At 39.4% G+C, this 20,637-nt stretch overlaps 2 protein-coding genes across 2 annotated transcripts; one reads left to right on the plus strand and one right to left on the minus strand.

The window, feature by feature from the left end:
* Window positions 1–1,225: 1,225 nt before the first annotated feature.
* On the minus strand, window positions 1,226–8,196 carry BPC6 (basic pentacysteine 6). Its single transcript, XM_078592220.1, has 4 exons — window positions 8,038–8,196; window positions 2,509–2,621; window positions 1,506–2,441; window positions 1,226–1,425 (listed from the first exon to the last, which is right to left on the minus strand). Exons 2-3 carry the CDS (start codon window positions 2,575–2,577, stop codon window positions 1,515–1,517), a joined length of 996 nt encoding a protein of 331 aa, XP_078448346.1. The 5' UTR covers window positions 2,578–2,621; window positions 8,038–8,196; the 3' UTR covers window positions 1,226–1,425; window positions 1,506–1,514.
* Window positions 8,197–8,549: 353 nt separating this feature from the next.
* On the plus strand, window positions 8,550–9,577 carry HIS1-3 (histone H1-3). Its single transcript, XM_078592222.1, has 2 exons — window positions 8,550–8,751; window positions 9,067–9,577. Exons 1-2 carry the CDS (start codon window positions 8,596–8,598, stop codon window positions 9,457–9,459), a joined length of 549 nt encoding a protein of 182 aa, XP_078448348.1. The 5' UTR covers window positions 8,550–8,595; the 3' UTR covers window positions 9,460–9,577.
* Window positions 9,578–20,637: the final 11,060 nt, after the last annotated feature.

The following is a 20,637-nucleotide window of genomic DNA, read 5'->3' on the forward strand; positions in this document are numbered from 1 at the left end:
CAGAATGGCATTCTAATCAAAGGACAATTGTTTATGCATTTGAAAGTGTCATATATCATGAACTCTGAAATTTATGCTACTTAATTAGTAAATCCATATAATATTTTTATTGCATTTATTTAGTGGTCTTCACAGACTTTTGGATAATTAATGTTAAGAAATATCGTTAATCTTATTTGTCAATATGTTTTAAGGAATGAGTTGGCAGGTGCCTCATAACTAAATGAACATAATGCCATCAAGAAATGTCATTACTCTTATCTGCTCTTCAGAAATGTTTTAATAGGTGTCACAGAACTAGATGAAAATATAACCATTAGTGCACATGGGCCTGCCAACTGGTATTGCATTATATTTTATCCAATTGTTAGCACTATTCTTTAATATTTCATTCTGCACTAAACTTGTCGGGTATTCATATTTTGCTAAAACTTACTTTGCCCCTAAATCATAAACTTTAACTCCTGCCATATCAGCCATGATAAAAAGACAGAACTTTGCATTAGAGATCATAATTAGGCAGTTAAGATTTCTTCCCTTGAACTCCAACCATATACTCACCCAATACAAATAACATATGGGAGATAGTTAACTAAAACTTAGTAATATAAAAGAGTTTAACAGGAGCCCATGAGATGTTCATTTGAGAACTGGAGAATCATGTCTTCTATTCAAACATTAAAGATGTGGACTTAATTTGACAAGTTAATGAATTTCCCACTTTATGAGAGGTCTGAGAGGGTGTTTCAAAACTAATATGGGGAGGATTCACTTCATTCCAATCATACCAAAACTAATATGAAGATTTCCCCAATCACATTCCAGAATATAATGTCACGAAAACTTTAAACATTATTCGATCACATCCAATTGTTCTGATACCAAGAGTCATCCGTTCATACCATCGAAATTTTAAGAATTCAACTGTGAAGGAAATTTCAGGCCTAAAAAATAGAATTTAATAAAAAACGAAATGAAAGCAAAATTTATGAGAAAATAATTAACATCAAGAACGTAGCCGCCATGAGTAGGAAATTATTAGCATTTGGAAAATACGTTCTTCTCCAGCCCATGGTCAGAAACAACACAACGAAATGAAATGTCAAACACTATCGGGTGATCTTTGTCAACATTAACACACAATGGGTTTTACTTCTAATCACTTAATTCTTTCATGGCAAGCAACCGAAGATAATACAAGATAACATCAAGTGCCCAATGAAGATAAGCCATCAAACGAGATGAGAGTCATTACTAACACTTATATATATTCATAAAGAGCTTCCCCCAGACAAAAGAGAGAAAAGACAAATCACAATTAAGGAGAGCCTACCTGTCCTTCGCACTGTTCAATCTGCATCAGTCGTTCGCGAGCCGGGTCCACCGAATAGCTCCCACCTCCCCCTCCGACGTCTCACATTCCAACTGACAACCGCAAGACTTGAAGAAATCAAACAAGCAGCAAACTAGGGCAACGAAGAGAGGAGAGGGGCGGCAGTGTTCACCTTGAGTGCTCACTTGATGGTGATGTAGCGGTTGGTGCCGTGCTTAGCCCAGTGGTCTTTGAGGTCGAGCGGCACGGCAAGGTCATGGCCCTCGGCGGCAAGTCGGCTGAGCAGCTTAGCAAAGGCACTGCCGCTCATCTTCCTGCCCCCGACACGGGCGTGGCGCTTGTTAGGCATCACAGGCAGTGGGTACATGGACACGGTAGTTGTGCAGCAGGCGGACTGCCAACCGCCGTTCCCCCACTTGTAGCACTGATGGACGGTCCCCGTGCAGGAGCAGACTGGCGCCGGCATGGTTGTCTCGTCATACGCCACATGATTCAGCCCCAGGTCCTGGTTCTTCCACTCGTGCTTGTTCAACCCCAGCTCCTTGTTCAGGTCCTCCCCGCCACTGCCGGCACCGTTCTTGGCCGTGGCCCGTCTCTTCCTCTGCGTCTTCTGCACCTTCCTCGGGCCTGCCTGGGCTTGGGCCTTGGTCTCCTTCCTCGGCCTCTTGGCCCGTCCCCTAGCCTTGACAGCATTCTCAGAGTAGACGGAAAGGGGGAAGGCTTCGCTGATGTGGAGGTCCCGGTGGGCGTAGGATGCAGGGTCAGGGAGCTGCGATGACGGATGCATTGCAGAGAGCTGGTGGTGGTGGTGGTGGAGGTGCTTGGCCCCACGGGGAACGGGGCAGGATGGGGGACAGCCATTGGTGGTAATGCCGTTCTCGCGGGCATACTCTAGGGCGGCCATGGCCGAGTCTCGCTCCATGATCGCGTTGTTCCTCTCGGCGAGGGCCGTATCCCGCTGGAGAATGGCCATGTCCCTCTCGGCTAATGCAGTTTTCTTCTCGGAGAGGGCGAGGTTTCGCTCCTGGATGGCATTGTCCCTCTCCGCCATGACTGTCATCAGTTTGATCGTGTGATGATCCTTCATCTGATGTTGCGGCATCATCCACTGCATCAAAAATTAAACATCTCAGATTGTCCATCTTGATATAGGTGAGTTGGTAAAGGCTTCATACCTGGGTGTGGACTCCTTTGTACTGGTCTTGTTTCTGCCTGCCATTATCTCTTTGTCCATTATCATCCATGCTGACAGTCGCTCAATGAGTGCAGATCAACAAATTCAGATGCTCTGTGAAAAATCCCACATAAAGAAGTTATAAGAGAATATAACCACATCCAGAAAAGATATTGACAACTCGACACAAAAGATTTGCCAAAAAGAGCTCGGTTTAAAACGCCCTCAAAATTTTAGCGGCATCAGTATATCACCCTCCCCCCATTAATCGAAAGTTAAACAAAAGGCGAGCTAACAAAGTGAACCCATTATTTTGGCAAAGAGAACCTTTTAGATAGAAATATATTGACAGGGACCAAATTTTGGCACTGCATCGGCGCATCAAATTTGATAACAGCGCTTTGCAATTCACACATGATACTTACACTCCGACCAATATTCCCATATTTAATGGGGAAACATACTAGCTTGGAGTCGTGACAAGACAGATGTTTTAAATCAACCCACCACTAATCTATATAATCATTCTCCACAGTGCAGACAAGGGCCACAAGTAGAAGAACCCAAACCAACTTAACTAATATTTCTCGCAGACTTGACTACCTAACAAACCAATCTTAAGAACCAGATTCTAGCTTTATTTTGCTCTACAACAACTAATTCTTCGTATAATTAAAGGCGAAAACATGAGAAAGTGTGCACGATCATCATTCTAAGCACGACAAAGAGACTCAAGAAAACGCCTAATCACATTGGCTTGTAATTTTCTTCAGTTATTGTAATGTTTGATTAGTATCTGTCAATTTGTGCGCTAGACTAGACTGATTGGAGATCGCAAGAAGAAATTTTTTTGCGGATATATACCATGGAAGTTGAACCACTCTAACCCAAATCGTGGGCCAAACACAGCCCTCACGCAAAACTAGAACTGCAACTGAGATATACGTACTCTTTCTATAATTACAGCATCAAATCTAGAAGGCTGAGGATGTTTCCAAGAAATACTGACTAATAATTCCTAAATTATTCTCTTAAGATTCGGAATCAGTTTCACGAAAACTACTGGTCATAGAGAGAGCATATTTTTCATTCACTACCGGCGGTGTGATTCTTAAAAGCTTTTGAAAGAAACGAAAAACATTTTTCACGGCTGCTCTGCCAATCTGAAAGAGCTCAGCATAGGGGTGTCAAATACCGCTTTCTTAAGATGTAGAGAGATGGAGGTGATCTGCCACATTAAATCTAAGAGAATGTTGACATTTTTTGTTGAAGAAAATGTTGACAATTTTTTTAACACGAAGGGCTGATGCAGCGGGTAAAGTTTTAAACTCTTGAACCACCACGGCTATTAGAAGAAGTTAACTCCCATGAGTGGGCCTGGCAGAAACTCTGATCAGAAACATTTCGGCATGGATCGCAAACTATGGCACATTTTGCATGTGTGACACATTTTCCCGCATCCAGTCTTGATGCTTGTGTGGCCGGTTGCTGTGGATGGTTAACAGGTGAGCTTTTAGAGACCTCTATAGAGACATTAATTGGGATAGGATACTTAGATACGCTTTGCATCAAATACTTTTACTCTTCCCGAATGACACAATGCTCCAGCAGTGCCTCCGCTTTTGGCCCAAGGCACTGCAATTAGCCTTCCCCACCCCACCTTCCTCCTGAACATTCACCCCTGCGAGAGGCCCAGAAAGCCTCAAATGAAGTAGCCTAGTCACCTAAGCCAAACCCCTGAGCCAATGGGCACTCAAAGAACAGATAAGGGTAGTCTTTTTCACCCTCTGTGCACTGAACATGCTCTGCCAAAGTGTTCAGGAATAGCCTCTACATGAAGGTTCATATCACAAGTCTCCACTTAATTAGCAGCCAACCAAAAATCTGCACCTTAAAGGGAACATTCTGCTACCATTTGAACTCGCATGCTTGAATAGTTGCACGTTCTTCCTCCATCTGGTCATACTTGATCTTCATATAAACACCCTGGACAGAAAGAGTGATGCCTTTCCACTCCCAGTCATCCTGTCCCCATTGAGAGGTCTGATAGAGAATTGGTGAAAACAAGTGACTCCTATTGATGTTGATGACAGCATCAGCAAGCTCTCGACCCACGTCATGAGTCAGCATCATCAGGAGGTGACAAACCCTATTAAGACCCTTTATAAACCATGACTAGTTCATGGTCCAGGACCATTGTAGCCAGTTCACGGGGCAATCAAGAAGCTTCCTAATATTGTAGATGATAACTGGTGCAGCATCATGGACGTTGAAGACTCAGCGCAATCCAGTCCCACCATCTCATACATCCAGCATATATGTTTTACTCCTTGAACCTCATAAAAGTGTGAACCAACATGGTTGGTTTTATTCTCCGAAAAAAATTACTTAAATAGTGATTTGGCTTATATTCCAGATCATTTTCACTTACTTCATCCAAATATTCTTAGAAAAGTGAGAGCCTTTCATTGACAGCTAAGTTTTTTGCCTCTCCTTGCGACATGGAGGATTGCATCCTTTTAAAAGGCGAGATCCATAAAGCTATTGACGTTATTTCGCAAACAGCCAACTTCCTCGGCCCTCTTCTGCTTAACGCAAACACTGCACATCAAGTGATGTTGGCAGTATTTCGACATTTGATCCTTCTGATGAACTTGCACCATAATCTCAGAATAATCACCAAAACAGGGGCACCAAAAATGCCAGACACCCTTGAAGTTTTAACTCAATCAACATCTTTAGGCTGTACTACATGTACCCTATCCTCAGTAGAAATCTTACCATGGCCCAACAATGAGATACAATGATTCTGTAACGAATCCTCATAATGGGTCTTCAAAGGGAAATCCTAACTGCATAACTTCTAATAGATGTCAATCAAGATGAAATGAATATGGATGTCCATTTTCTTGGGTGTTAGGGGCGGCACTGGAGATTTAGGGCTTTCACCCTCCAAATCTGATAGCAAAGGATAAAGAAACTAGTGATCCCTAGGAAAGCACTTTGTACTTTGGAGTCTGGGCAAACCCAAAATTACGCATGCTCATAAGGAGCATTCCTGGATGGAATGGCAACCTGGAAGGCCAGGTTAGCGGTTCTTCCTATTTGGCACAACTATTGCTCACTTGCTATTTACTCAGCTTAGGCGCCACGTGAGCAGCCGCACTATCTATTCCACACGACGCAGCCATTAAAGGATGAGAATGCTGAGATAACATCTTTAGATTGTGCTTCATAATCTCAAATACTACACTGTCTCTTTATCACTTAAATTTTCATCAAAGATAGAAATCAAACGCACTATACTTGCCACTGTTGCTTCAGAGAAGGTATGCAACAAAATAAACGTTTTAGAACTGATCACTTGTGATCTCCTCTCATGAACTCTACTCGCAATTTTTTGATGCTTTGATCCTTTATTTTATCCGAGAATAGATTCCATCACAAGTGGTAGCGTCCAGCTCTGCTCCAGTCGGCACTCTCCTGGACAAACCCTAGCTGAAAGAGATACAGGGCCCGTGACATATATAGAGGGTCTACACGAAGACCAATCATAATTGGGCGACCATGTCTGGGCCCCTTATAAGTCTCCTGTATTTGGGCCTTATAAGGACAGCCTTACAAATAAGAAACATACTAACAAGTGAGCAATCCAATTGCTTTGAAATACTATTCTAATTGAACATGTATTCATTTTCTATAGACTAATTCCTCTACCGCGAGAAGATTTTTTACCCAATGAAACAATAACTCGATCGAACAAGCTATTTACTTATTTTGGACTTCAGATGGCCAGAAACCACGTAGAAGAATAGAATGCACAGTGAAGCCCGGATACTAATGAATACAGGTGGACTAGATGAAAAAAATCCAAAGTAAATCGTACCGACACTTGGCTCCTAAATGGAGCATCTGAAATTAATCGAAATTTTTTAATGTTTTTTAAGATTTTATATTTTTATATTTTCAGATGGCCAGAAACCACGTAAAAGATTTTTTTTTCCCCCATCAACCGGGAGCCTAGAAGATACCAAAAACGAATGTGTCTTTCCATTATGAATCATTTGCACATACGAATCCCATTAACAGTGAAATGTAGTGCCGGTTCAGGCAGTCAACTGGCAGCATGGAGTGATACGAGAGTAACTAAGCCAAAGAGCGGAAACTTACGAAATCAAAAATAAAAACTATTACCCTGTCTCAGTAGTATCAATCATTAAAGGCCATGGCTAATAGATTGCAGTGGCAGCATCTACGCAGAACATCCATTAAAAAACTAACAGGCAAATGCAGAGAATTAAGTTCTTCTCATCAAAACCTAATTTTATTCGAGGCAGAAGAAAACAAAAATAGACCAACCAAAGCACGGAAGATATGATATAAATGTATGTCAGAAATTTCTACCAACGAATGAAAAAAAGAAGCAGAGTTTGTCAATCATTCCTCAGTATCTAAGGAGCCAAGTTATCAGTGGTCCCAAAATTCTTCTGAAATGTTGCAAATAAGCACCCGAAAGAATATGCCCCTATGTTCTTTAAAAAATATATCAACACAGTTATTTTTTCAAAGAAAACGTAAATTAAAGAGAACAGTGTCCGACATTCCAATGCTGAAGCAGTTGTGAAGAACGAAAAAGATTGAAGATGGCCTGTAGGAGACACGGAAACACACTTCCGCGATAATTCTACAGCGTATGATGCCATAAAATTGAAATATTGGATTGCACTCGACAGCCAGAGCGGCAAGGGTTCGAGTTCGAATGCGGAAACAAACTCAAAATTCTGAGTAACCTAGACTAGGCCTAGGTACAAAGTCAAACATTAAACCTTATTTTATCTACCCTCGGGAAATCGCACCAAAATCTAAGACCCAAGGCGTGTATTCGGGTTGTTTGACGTTTACATATGGAGTGCACCAGCCAAACCCATATCCGTAAGAGAAAAGGCATGAAAATCCTAAAATGCGCAGCTTTACACTGGGGAAAGAAAATTAAGTTTTTTAAGACACGAAACACCCAAAGATGAGACAACATTCGACCGCAAGATTGTTAATTGACGACATCGAACGAATCCCGAGAACAGCATTTGCATGACTCAACGCATTTCAGGCGCGCCTAACACGAACGGCCAAATTGCTAGAAAAAAATCGAAGGAAAACCACGGGAATACTCCCGAACGCAGGTCCAGGGATATTAACAGATTTTCCCCAGCGGAAAACCACATTCCTAGCCGGATCCCAAAGAAAAATCCACCAGAAGACAGAACTGACCAAAATCTTATCCAACCTAGGGTTTTCCGACGTAAAAAAGAGGCAAAATGAAAAATCTCATTCCCTGCAACCAAACAGGGTCAAATAACGCCATAGTCGAACAACTACATCGATAAACAAGGCGAATAGACCACCGCAGCTAAAAAATTTGCATTCTACTCCAAGAACAAAAAAAAGGGAAATCGTTCCTCGATGAAGACGACACACGAGCGCGCCGCGAAAGATGCAAAATCGAGAATCGAATCGACGAATCGAAGCATACCGTAAAGCCTTCCGACGAAGAACGCTCAGAGATTTGCCGATTTCCCCTCCATCTTACCCTCCTCGCTTCTCCGGCTGTCTGGCGACCTTCTGCTGCTGTTGATGTCGTGCTGTGTTTCTCTCTCCTCTCCCGGCCCTTTCTCTCTCTATCGCCCTTTATCTGGCAGAGTTATTATTGACTGGCCCTTCTGGGCCCCACTTCCACGAGACTTTGACGAACGTCTCTGCCGGCTACCCTTAACGGGCCGATAACAGGGCCATTCTTAATGGGCTTAGGCCCATTAGTGGACCCGCTAATCAACCCGATTAGACTCAAAGACTCGTCCTTATCGGACTCCAATCTCCAGCGTCTTCTAGAAGCAAACGGGAAAGAAAATCCCGATGTTTCTCTTGGACGTTGTGGATTGCGCCACGGGAGCAATCCTCGTGAACTTGTTTCTACCAATGAGAGTGCGTGTTTCTTTTTGCGCAGGGCTTTCCTCTCTCGGACTATAAATATGGAGTTCGATTTTGAATTTTTTATTCAGATCAGGATTTGAGCAGAGGACTTGAGATAACGATGATCTCGGAGAAGACGACAATGGCCCAATCTGCAGTTCAAGGAAAGATCGTGGAGAAGACGGCAATGGAGAAGATCGCCAAGCCTGCGAAGAAGACAACGAAGGAGAAGGACGTTCCATCCAGGAAACCTAGTCTTCATCCGGCGTATTTCCTGGTACTTTGATTTTTCTGAATTTTCGTGATATACTAATCAAAGTCTTCAAAGGATTTACTTATTCTTGTCTCTTTCCGCGTATGAAATCCAATTATATGACAGTCCTCCATGAAAGGAGTTAGATTCAGTTTAGTTTGAACACAAATTCATTTGAGTTATCGCTAGTTAAGCTCTTACTCGACTCTACATGACATAAGTTCTCTGATTAATTGGAATCAAATTTCGTAAAAGAAATGTCGAACTTACTGGTATTTGGTGCTACAAATCTTCATCTATCTTTCGATATAGATTTAAAACTTTGCATGTACTCCATAGATGATCAAGGAGGCGATACTCGCGCTGAAGGAGAAGAGCGGATCTAGTCCTTATGCGATTGCCAAGCACATGGAGGAGAAGTACAAGTCCACTCTGCCTTCCAACTTCCGGAAGACGCTGGCGGTGCAACTGAGGAACAGTCTCGCCAAAGGAAAGCTCGTGAAAGTGAGGAGCTCGTTCAAGCTCTCGGAGGCGGGAAAGAAGAACGACGTGGCTAAGAAGCTCGTCGCGGCGGCCAAGAAGAAATCAAAGTCCTCTTCGACAGCCGGAGCGTCTAAGAAGACAAAACCGATCGTAAAGAAGAAGATGAAGAAGACCACCCCTGCGAAGCCGAAACAGCCCAAATCAATCAAGTCTCCCACGACGAAAAGGGCGGCTAAGCCCGTCGTCTAGAAGTGATGGTTTTAATCAGGTTTTGCTTTAACGTGTAAATATGGAAAAACTTGCAAGTTCTTATCTAGATCTAGGTAATCATCTAATCACAGTTGAAAACTACTCCGTTCTTTTGTAAGACTGTGGGTCAGTCGAGGAAGAGCATCAGTATATGAAAGTTAACAAATAGCTCATGAAATCCTGTCGTTAGTGTTCATGAGTTATCAATTTACTACAGTTGTGTCTGAAATGTGGACAAGGAAAATGATATTTAACTAATGTCGACGTATAAAAAACATTCCAAATAATGAGACGAGAGAAGATAAACTATTAATATAATCGTAGTTACATATTAGCGCAGCGGTAAAGATTATTCACACTTCCGAGAACGAATGTGTATTGCTCTGTGGTCTTCATCCAAGATCACTAGCATCCAACGTAAGCAAAGAGCCACCAATGACTCGTCATATTTATCTAATATGTGATAACAGTAACAATATTTGGTTGCCTTAACACTAAATTAGATGCAGTAATAATAAAATCAACATTTGAATTACATTTTTTCTTACTACAATTCAGTTTTCTGACCTATTATTATAATATCATTATAATTAAATGTCATTGCACTGTATACTAATAAGATATGATGATTGACCAATGGCTTCATAGTTTGGACAGATGCATAAGAAATCATTGAAGACTCTTTTTAGTTATGTATACATCGCCTTGGCCAAATAATCAAATTAGGTCAAAAAAATATTTTTATAATACATTTTTGCTATTTATTTTTAAGTCTAACCCACCGCAGAAGGCATTCTCCCTAATGAAGCAGATACTTTGGATCCAACGAATAGAAAAATATTGTCAATTAATAGATGTCTTGTTCAATAACCCAGATAAATTCAGTCATGGTTAGGCTGGTCAAACCAATTCTCATAGCTGGTGGTTCATTCACCGGAAAATAGACAAGAGCTACTTTTTCTTCTTCAATATTATATTCCTTCCTAACTCTCTTTCATTTACATGTAAAGTTATTTCAAAACCTGAAAGAGTACATTCGCCTACTCCACAATTGCATTAATTGTCATTTGATTTTAACTAATAAATTTTAATTTTCTTCCTTTAGTTTCATTTTCTTGTATCTTATACGTTTATGAGACTACCCCTACTTAACTCGTTTAGTTCAAATGAATTTTTCTCACATCTTTTTAAAATTTTAATTTAAAATACATGATACAGGTGATTAAAATAGTTAATTGTTGATCCAAATGGGAGAAAAATAGAAGCCTAAGCTATGTCCTTGATCATAAAAAGAAGACCAATGCATAAGTTAATTATTTTCTCCCACTTAAGACCATTTATGAATTTGATTAAATAAAGGCAATAATCATATAACTAATTGTAAGGCCCCAAAGTGGGAGGCCTTCTTACATAGAGTTTTGCGTGTTAATGTGAGGACATGTACTTGGACTCATAATAGGGGATTGAGTCCTTTAGCGTGAATACCACACGCATCATGGGTGGCGACACTTAACCCTGATATTTAAAGCCAATGCATGTTAGGTGCTCGTGTTAGTCAGTCTGCAAGTGTGACGGATCAGGGCAGGCTGCACGCACGGGCCATGGGTGCTGCGCGTGCGCGCCACTGAGTTTGTGTGCGGGTCGCGTAGGGCGGCGGTAGATGCGCGGATGCTGCGCATGGGAACTATTCGGGCACATGGGGCACGGGCGCGCACAAGAGCTGTGCAGGTGCGCGAGGCGTGAGCGTTTTGTGCCATGCAAACTGTGTGAACAGGCCGTACGTGCTACGTGTGCAGGGTGCGAGGCGAGAGACATCCTAACAAAAGGCTAAGGCATTGGTGCATAGAGTGCTGAGATGGTTGTGGGGCATTTGGTGCTCCAGCGGGTAATTTTGTAGTGCTGTGGCGCCAATTCTGACCAAGCATGGAGGTATCAGCATGGGTGTTGGTGGTGCATGGAGCGTCAAGGCTAGGATGGACTTTCAGGTGCACTGACGGCCATGGTCCATGGGCCAACGACGCCTAACCCGAGGACAAGCTTGTAGTGGCTGTGTCGGCAAGCGCGAGCACAGGGCTGCGGGCCTCTAGGCGCAGGAGTCCCATTGGCCAAGTGTGTGTTGTGCCTCGTCTCATTATTTCAGTATCATTCCTCGTATTCCCCCATGTAATGGTTGCAGCCTACGATGTAACAACATCCCTTATAATAGAATGAGCCAATTCATGTATGAAGCCTAGGCCTACCTGCTCTCCTTAACCTCCAAGCAATCTAAAGTTGCTTCAAGAGACTTTTGCTGTAGAGGCAAAGGCCACTCAGTTTTCCTCCCCAAGCGTTGAGGTCGACACACATTAGATCTGAGCATTGTTCCTCGCTCAGGATTTGGCCTCATGATACTAACCCACAGTTTGAATTTAAAAGGTCCACTTTCAATTTGGGAAAGGAGGCATGGGATCCAGAATAGAAATCAAATGATCCTAAGCCTGCAAACTCTCAATATCAAATCCAAATACTAAGAGAGTTGGGGACTTATAGTTAAATTCTTGTCACGTCTCGTTGTACCAATCTTGAATTTTTCCTCTCAAGTTGTTGAAAGTGGCCTGGTGCATAAGATTCCTTTGATCTATTATTTTTCCATAAGAGTGGGAAAGAGATTTAAAATTTGTATTATTTTTAGTATTGAAAAAAGAGAACCACTTCGCTAAGTATTTGGAGAAAAATGTCACACACCCCTCTAAAAAAGTGACGACAATGTTTCTGTTATCTCTAGTATATTTGATTAAAACTATCTCACCTTTTTTTCTCAAGGAAAACATTTCAGAAGATAGCCTAGACAAAAAAGCTTGGAAAGCATCAAATGTCACAACTTTTTTCATCCACTACATTCTCAAACCTGTATAGTCTCCCCCAAGCCAGCACAACTACCCACAAATTTTGTCTCTAGAGTGTCGGTAAAGGGTATTTAAATTTTATTTATGTTGTTTTTATGCTCTAAAAAATCCCCCAACTTTCCTCAAAATAAATTTGATACATTAAAAATAAACATTTATCTATTTGGTTTATTTAAAGTTGTTTAAATGTATTTTATTTCACATTAAAGGAATTTCCTTATTATAGAATAGCTAAAAGTCATTAAAGATTATAAAAAATACCTCTACCAATACTTAAATAGATTTTAGCCAAAATTACTCCATCATTACTCACTCCCTATAGACTCACCCTACCATACATTAACAGTAAATATTATATATTTTTCCAAAAATTATAGCCTTCAAAAAACATATTTTAACTAAATTTATGGTCCACCAAATTTTATCATCTTATACCAATGGTGAATATGATGGAAATATATGTTAATGGCAACTCAATTTCATAGTCCATACCTTATTTCATATTTATTAATAGAATGTATTCATTATAATGAAGTCCATGACTACATTATCAGACTTAGTGAATTATGAAGTCCATGAATGCATCATCAGACTCAGTGAACTATGGAGATCACAAGTATTTAACCATGTGTTCTATATATTTTTATTCAAAGGATGCTCGAGAAGGATGTCAAAGTATCAATATAAAATAACACTATCTAAACAACAACTAGTGCAAGCATACTCAACTCATTTACTTTGTAATACGCAACTAAGTAATAGAAAAAGACTATTACTTCTTAAACATGAGATTTGTTGAGTGCTCCACAGGCTCACTCATTTAATGAGTATGGTTGGTCCTGTAGCCATTATTGTGGAGACACTATGGATAGACAGTGGGTGCTCTTTAGTGGAAAGAGTTTGCTATATTTATCCATATGAATCCCTTCATGATATTATAACAAATTTTCAATCAGGTTGATTCATGTTACAATTGTGTTAGTGGTCCTTAAACCCGGGTCACCAAAGATGTGTTGTGGATGAGCAATTGTACTTTGACTATGACCAATGTTGGATTATATGACATGGTTCGTCGATGGGAAACATGATTCCATTGATGTGGAAGCGTGTTAATTGATTCACAATCGATCTTTAAAATCATACATTGAGTGTATCTTTTAGGAAACTCATTCCACCCTTGACTTTACTACTCTGAGATTGTTCTATAGCCGTTCATGCGTCCTATGTCTATAAGTATCTGTGAGATCACTCGGTGCTTGGATCTCCACGTCTTCTTCTTCAACTCTTCTTGAAAGTCTAGAAGACACTCTCCTTCAACAAGTGAAGTAGAGAATGGAGAAAAGGTAGGACTCTCAAATCGACTAGCCTAGGTGCTTGAAATAAGGGCCCTTTCCCTATTTATATTTCACATAAAGTTTTTCTCAAAAACTTTACAAAGTAAAATATATCCACCAATTTCCTTATGACCTTGTGCGAGTGACCCTCTAGGCCCGTGTATCATTCTAGTTAATAACTTTAGTGGCCCAATAACAATTATTTACTACCTTATTAATTAACTATATCAACATATAGATTAATTATATAAGGATTGATCTAACCCAATCGATAGGTTAAGTTTTCAGCCCATGTGGTGCCTAGCTACATCTCATGCTCTAGATGATACCGAGTAATGTTGAACTCTCTCATGGAACCTTTATTGTCATCGGTTACCGTATATGTATGATCAATCATCTGCGTGAGACTTTTGAACAACTTAGGGTACGATTTATCATCAAACCCTAATCCGTCATTTGATTAGTATAGATGCATAACGAGGATCATTAAAGAATGCCTTCTCCAATATCCTCACTACCCTAGCCAGGGATTTTTCTACATCGCTTCCTTGAGTCAAACTCATCTTATACCAAGGGTGAATAATCCCCTCTTGACCGCTCAATCATCCTCGTAAGCTTCTTACTATGTCCAAGCTATGACTTTTTTAAATCCCATGATTAGAAGCTCTTAAGTCGTGGTCAAAATGTAATTGTCCACTCATGAGATGTCCTTGGTGTCTTAGGTCAGTTGATCACTTATACAACCGTGACTTGAATCAACCTGATTGACGTTTAGGTATAATACCATTCAGAGATTCGTACAAATCAATTCACTGAACTCTTTCTCCAAAGAGCACCCCACCTTCCGTCCTTAGTGTTTCCACACTAATAGCCATAGGATCAACTATACTTAGCATATAAGTAGGATCAGCTAGTCCTATTCTATTTGGATAATTTGATATCCGTCTCGACTATCCATCGAAGAAAATTTTTGGAATACATGTTTAAAGACTAGTGATCACTGTGTTATGATCTCATCATAATTCACTATGTCATGCACGTATTCATGGACTTCATTATAAACATCACACTAGAGTAATAATGAACGTAATTTTTTGTTCAATGAATTTAAATAAACATGGTGGTGTGATTGGCTTGACAGCCACATAATATCCATCAACCAAAGAGCTCCTAATCATGGGATTCAAAAGAGTCTTAGTTTGTTTGCATTAATAAGTTCATGAAGATGGTGATTGGTCAAGATGGGATTGTCCACCCTCGGTATATGAGGAGTCATCTCAACTAATTGGCGTGATAAAATCATTGGGCAAGGTAGTGAAATACCAACAAAGATGTCTCCAATGATTTCCAAATTCATCATTACTAACTCAGAAGACCGATAAGGGTTTGATAGTTAACCATATCCTAAGTCATCCTAGGAGTGTCAAGTGGATGAGGGACTATATATGCATGGTAACTAATGATGGACAAGTTCTACGAGTAAATCGGTACATACTCATCTATATCGTCAAGAGCAAGAGGTGTAACATGCACCCATGGGCTTGAGAGTCGACCTATCGATTGAGTTAAATCAATCTGACATTGACTAACCTCTATGGTGATATACTTAATTAATTTGGAAGTCTACTAAAGGCTATTAGACCACTAGAGTTGTCAACTATACTAATACTTGGCCTAAAGAGTTACACACAGATGGTCTTTTGGACATCAGAAGATATACTTAAAGTTTGGGGGTTTTATGAAAAATGCTTAGTTAGTATAAATAGGAGGCGCTGAATGAAATTGGCAAAAATTGTTAAGGGATCTTTCTCCTTCTTCTCCATTCTTCCCACGACTCCACTCCACTCTCGATGTGATCGGGATGGTGTAAGGATGACGATAGAGGGTGAATGGGGCTCGTCAAAGCAACAGAGGAAATTCAATATGCCGAGGATCATGTGGATGTGTCTAGAGGCTGCATACATGAGAAACTTAACATGTCTCACCTGAGGATCCAAGAAATAACATATGCTATTCTTGCTTAGGTGATTCATTTCAGTGTTTTGTAGATGCCATTTTGATTATGTTCAAAGTTTTCCACTATGAGTCATTTTAAGTTTTATTGATCAAGGCCTTACACCCTATCAAACATGTGATGAGATACATATAGCTTTTTTTGGTTCTTGTTGTTGATTGAGCTTAAAAGATGAAAGAGATGTGGAGGGGCTCTCCCACAGTCATCATCTCAACATCCATCCATCAATCCATTCATATTTATTAATATGCATCCATCCATCTTCATCCGCCAATCCATCTCAATTTATGGATCATCATCAACCATGAACCTCTCTTATTCTATGCATTAATATACTCCCTTACATATTACCCTCCTCATCTCATTGTACTCTCATCATATTCTTAATTTATACATATTTTTTAATTTGGGTTTAAAATGTCTTTTTTCTGATGATTAATCCTAGTCTCCATTCATAATGGAGAAAAGATATATCTATAGTGCAGTATTGTCCAGGACATGAAGAAGATCATCTTGTCCTATGTCCCATTTATTAGATGTTTGCTCGAATTGTTCCGTCTAGAGTTTGTTCTGTCCCAAATATTTGTCCAATCCCATCCCGGCCAAGATATTCTAGTCCTGTCCAATGTCCAAGATGAAAAAATATGTCACCCTTATTGAAACCTTATCATGTAACAAGTGTGGGCCCATGCATATAAGGGTATTTTTTTCAATGCACAGAACTCGAACCGAGGTCTGAATTTGTCATATCATGAAGCAGTGTGCATGCTAACCATGTGTCAGAATTAAGGCACTCAAAATTTGATGCATGGCACATCACGTGTCTGCCAGCTGGAGCTCTCACACTTCTACTTGACCAAAGGCCCCGGATGGGATAGTTATTTATCCATGGAAAAAAAAATTTCTCGTTAAGAGACAGATGAATGATTCTACATTCTGTGATTCATCTGAACTCTCGAACGGGAAGATTTTTTTTCTCCACGAACAAAATAATTTTCACGTTGACATCCATGCACTATACATAACATACAAAAGGTATATAAAACACAAATTTCTATTCACTATGGAGATAAACCCTTTCTAATCACTAAGTCAAATTAGTTTATGAGTAAAGGATTATAAATTTTTATTGATTAATTCTAATAAAAATGAAAAATTACTACCCGCTAATTGAGTTCACTAGTAATTTGGAGGAGGATGTGATTAGTCCTTGGCCAAGCAAGCTGAATATCAAGGAAAACTACTCTAATAAGTTATCAATGCATCTATACAAACTCATATAAAAAATTAGGGTTTGACATTTGACCATACCCAAAGTCATCTTAGGAGAATCAAGTGGAAGAGAGACTCTACATACAAATAATCATGGATAATAACGCTCAATGAGAGATTCATTATAATCCTTTTATCTTTTAGAGGAAGAGGTGGAGCTTAGCACCCCATGGAATAAAAACTCAACCTATCGATTGGGTTAAATCAATCCTTGTTTGATTTATTTATATGTTGGTAGAGATATCTACTATAGTTAGCTATAATGGATATAAGAAAATTGGATTCATTAACTGTACAAATATATGGACCTCGAGGGTCACACATAAATTTTCTTTTTGACGTCAAAAGATGTTCACGAAGTTTGGAGGTTTTATAAATTTTTTAGGTATAAATATGAGAAAGCTCTGAATGAACTTCACCTAGGCTGGAAATGGGTGTTAAATTTGTCGTCGTTATTATTTTCATCTCAATCAAATAAATGAGAGTGAGGCTGTCTCCACAGGGATTGGCTCATAGAGGTAGAACTGACTAATGAGTTAGGGAACATAGAGAAGGGATTTATTTGAATGATTTAACTGAGTGTGTGTTTGTGTGTGTGTGTGTGTATATACGAAAATAATTCTCCCCAAAATTTTTATTTAGACTTATAATTTCATATAGAGGTATTAGAGGTCGGTTAATGATTTTAGGAAATTTTTGTAGAATTTTTCCGAGTCAAATTATAGGAGAAAGGAATTCAACTAATGAGTTAGGGGATATAGAGAGAAGGGATGTTACAAAGGAAGTTCCATGGAAGAATTTATTTAGACCCCAAATTTTAGATGTATGTAATATAGCTGGATTGTTAATTTTAGGGTATTATTTTGGAATTTTTAGAGGTCGATTTATTGGAGAAAATGCAGGGTCAAATATTGAAAACAAAGTGTTTGATAAAATGCCTAAGAGAAGAAATTGGATTTATATGGATATTTATTTGGAACGAGAGTGATTTTTTAAGGTATTTTATCCAAAGATGTATATAAAATAGAAATTATATCCTCCTAGATTTTATTTTTTTATAGTTTTTAATTGGTTTAAAAATATTTAAAATGCTTTTTAATGATCGTTTGAAGAATTTGCACAAAAGATGTTTGCAGAAATGCGTTAATGGGGATTGTTTTTTATTTTTGATAGTTTTCTCAAAATTGACTTATTTAGATTTCAAGGAGATGGATTGAGGATGATTCCTCAATCCTTGATTAATGTTCTAGTAATAGTACTAACTATAAAATTGAATTACTTACAAGATTTTGCACCAGCTCGGGGTCTCTGATGACTCCAGATCCTGTTCCAACCGCATCTTACTTCAAGTAAGTCTTCTGGTTTTCTCTGTCTCCCACTCTTCTCCTCACTAATTCCCTTCAGGTCACGGCTCTGTCACTGCCGTTGACCGAGAGACCTAAGAGAACAAAAGAAGAAGACGACGGATCTTCTCCTCCATCGATTTTATTTCAAAAAGATCAATCCAGAATATCAAGTGGCCAAAGATATGTTTCAGTTTGTTTAGAGAGCTTTTTATAGGTCAAGAATGGTCTACAGAACTTCCCGATCGATATGGGACTTCCTGCCACCGTCTCTGGCGACGAATCGACGAAAATCCGCCTTTTTATCACCGGAATAACTGTTTCGGCGATGGAGATGGTGGAGGGACGAAGAAAAGTCATTGATGCCCTGGACCGTTCGATCTATGTGTTGCGGGTCAACGGCTACGATTAAAGCGTAGCCGTGGACCCCTTTAATTCTGATAGATCCTGCTCCGTCAACCACACCACGTCAACGTCAATCGTCCAAGTGTTCACGTTTGATTCGTCCAAGTTGGCGCACTAATTTGTAGCCAGTAAAAAAAAGAAAAATAGAACAATAATTAAAAACTGATCTTGACCATAAGATCTTCAAAAAGAAGATCAACGGTTAAGATTATATTGTTATTTTAATAAAAGCCCAACCCGATTCGGGCTTCGGGCCAGGTTGGCTCGAAGCCCAGTTTGGTATTGTGTTTATTTGTCTTAAGATTGCGGCCCGATGGGCCGCAATCACACTCTTGATCATCTATGGCTCAACCCGATCCTCTGAAAAACAATGTGTTATAACTATCTTGTATTGCTCATTTTAGAAAAAGCAAACGGTATATAAATTTCGAGCTTCATATCCATACGATTTGAAATAACATGACATACCTTGAGCGCGGGATGTTGTTACCTTCGAGCTGCTTTGAGGAGCCGGCCTTGCATGCCCTTGCAGGTGCCGCTTGCGGTTGCGGCCTTGACTGTGGCTGCGGGAGGCGCCTGTGGCGCGGCCTTGGTTGTGCGCGCCATGGCGGCTCCTTGGGAGCCCCTCTTTTTTCATTTATTATATATATATATATATATTATTATCTTTATTTATTATTTTATTTATATTTTATTTCTACTTAATCAAAAAAATTCATAATATTTTTTTACTAATGCAAAAACTCATTAAAAATATAAGATTTTACATAATCGATGAATAATTGCATAAACATGGAATTCAACATAAAAATGCATCTTCATTTGATTATATGACTTCATAAACCCTTAAAAAATGTTGATTTGCAAGCATAATTTATGATACATTATCCATCCTTATTCTCCCTTATCCTTTTGCTTCAATTCCAATCTCGATGCACTTTAAATATCATAATTAGGAACGTAGATTGATAGTGGGGACCATCAGGGTGGAGGAGGAGATTTGTCATACTGGGATTCGTGTAAATGCATCTTGGGGTTCATCGTTCTGATTCTTCTTATGTCTTCCACTGCATCAATTGTCTTAGTTTCATTTCAGTCACATCCCTATAACCCCACAACAAACAACCACAGCCTGGACGAATCTTACAGGTCCTCGATTGAATGAATTTGATCACATTAAAATTAATTAGGATTTTATTTTTTGGGTATAGTTTTGGATCGGCTACCTTTCTCTAATGGATTATATACTTTCAGAATTGATCTAGACAGTCTTCATCATCAAAAGGAGATTAAGTCATTCCTGATCTCTATTCTCTGTATTATTCTCATATATTTTACTCTCACTTCTACCACATTCATTCCTAATCAAAATTAATTAGTAATATTATGTACAAATTGATTAAACCTTCCCTTGCGTGGATTGACCACTTTTAAGTAATCATTATAAAAATAGGTAAAGGCTAAATAATGTTTGTAATACATTCGGGCACTCTTTTAATACATTATGCTTTCATCTTGCATTTCACATGTCCTAAAAATTGTTTTGCAAGGACTAAAAAATACTAGAGTTTATAATGACTAGACAGATGAGTTATGTGACATCAAACATGAATTTCAGAATTGCACATGAGATTTGTTTCAAAATATTTGTGAGCAAGTGTGACTTTTCCTGCTTTCCACGACAAGCAAAGGGCCGCAGTTCTTTGTTAAGGCCTTCCAATCCACATAGTCTGACCCACACAATAAATTGTTCCCATTACCAAACCATGAACACATTAATAGCTGTGTCAACCTCCTACGTCAATATTCAACGATGGATATGATAATGCCCACTTCTCATACATGCTCCAATGCCCACATTGAGGACTAGCTCCTGATATCCCAGACATTATTAAACCACTGCCCGCATTATAAGGTATGTAGAC

Source organism: Wolffia australiana, chromosome 2 (assembly GCF_029677425.1).
Source record: "Wolffia australiana isolate 7733 chromosome 2, ASM2967742v1".
Lineage (NCBI taxonomy): Eukaryota > Viridiplantae > Streptophyta > Magnoliopsida > Alismatales > Araceae > Wolffia > Wolffia australiana.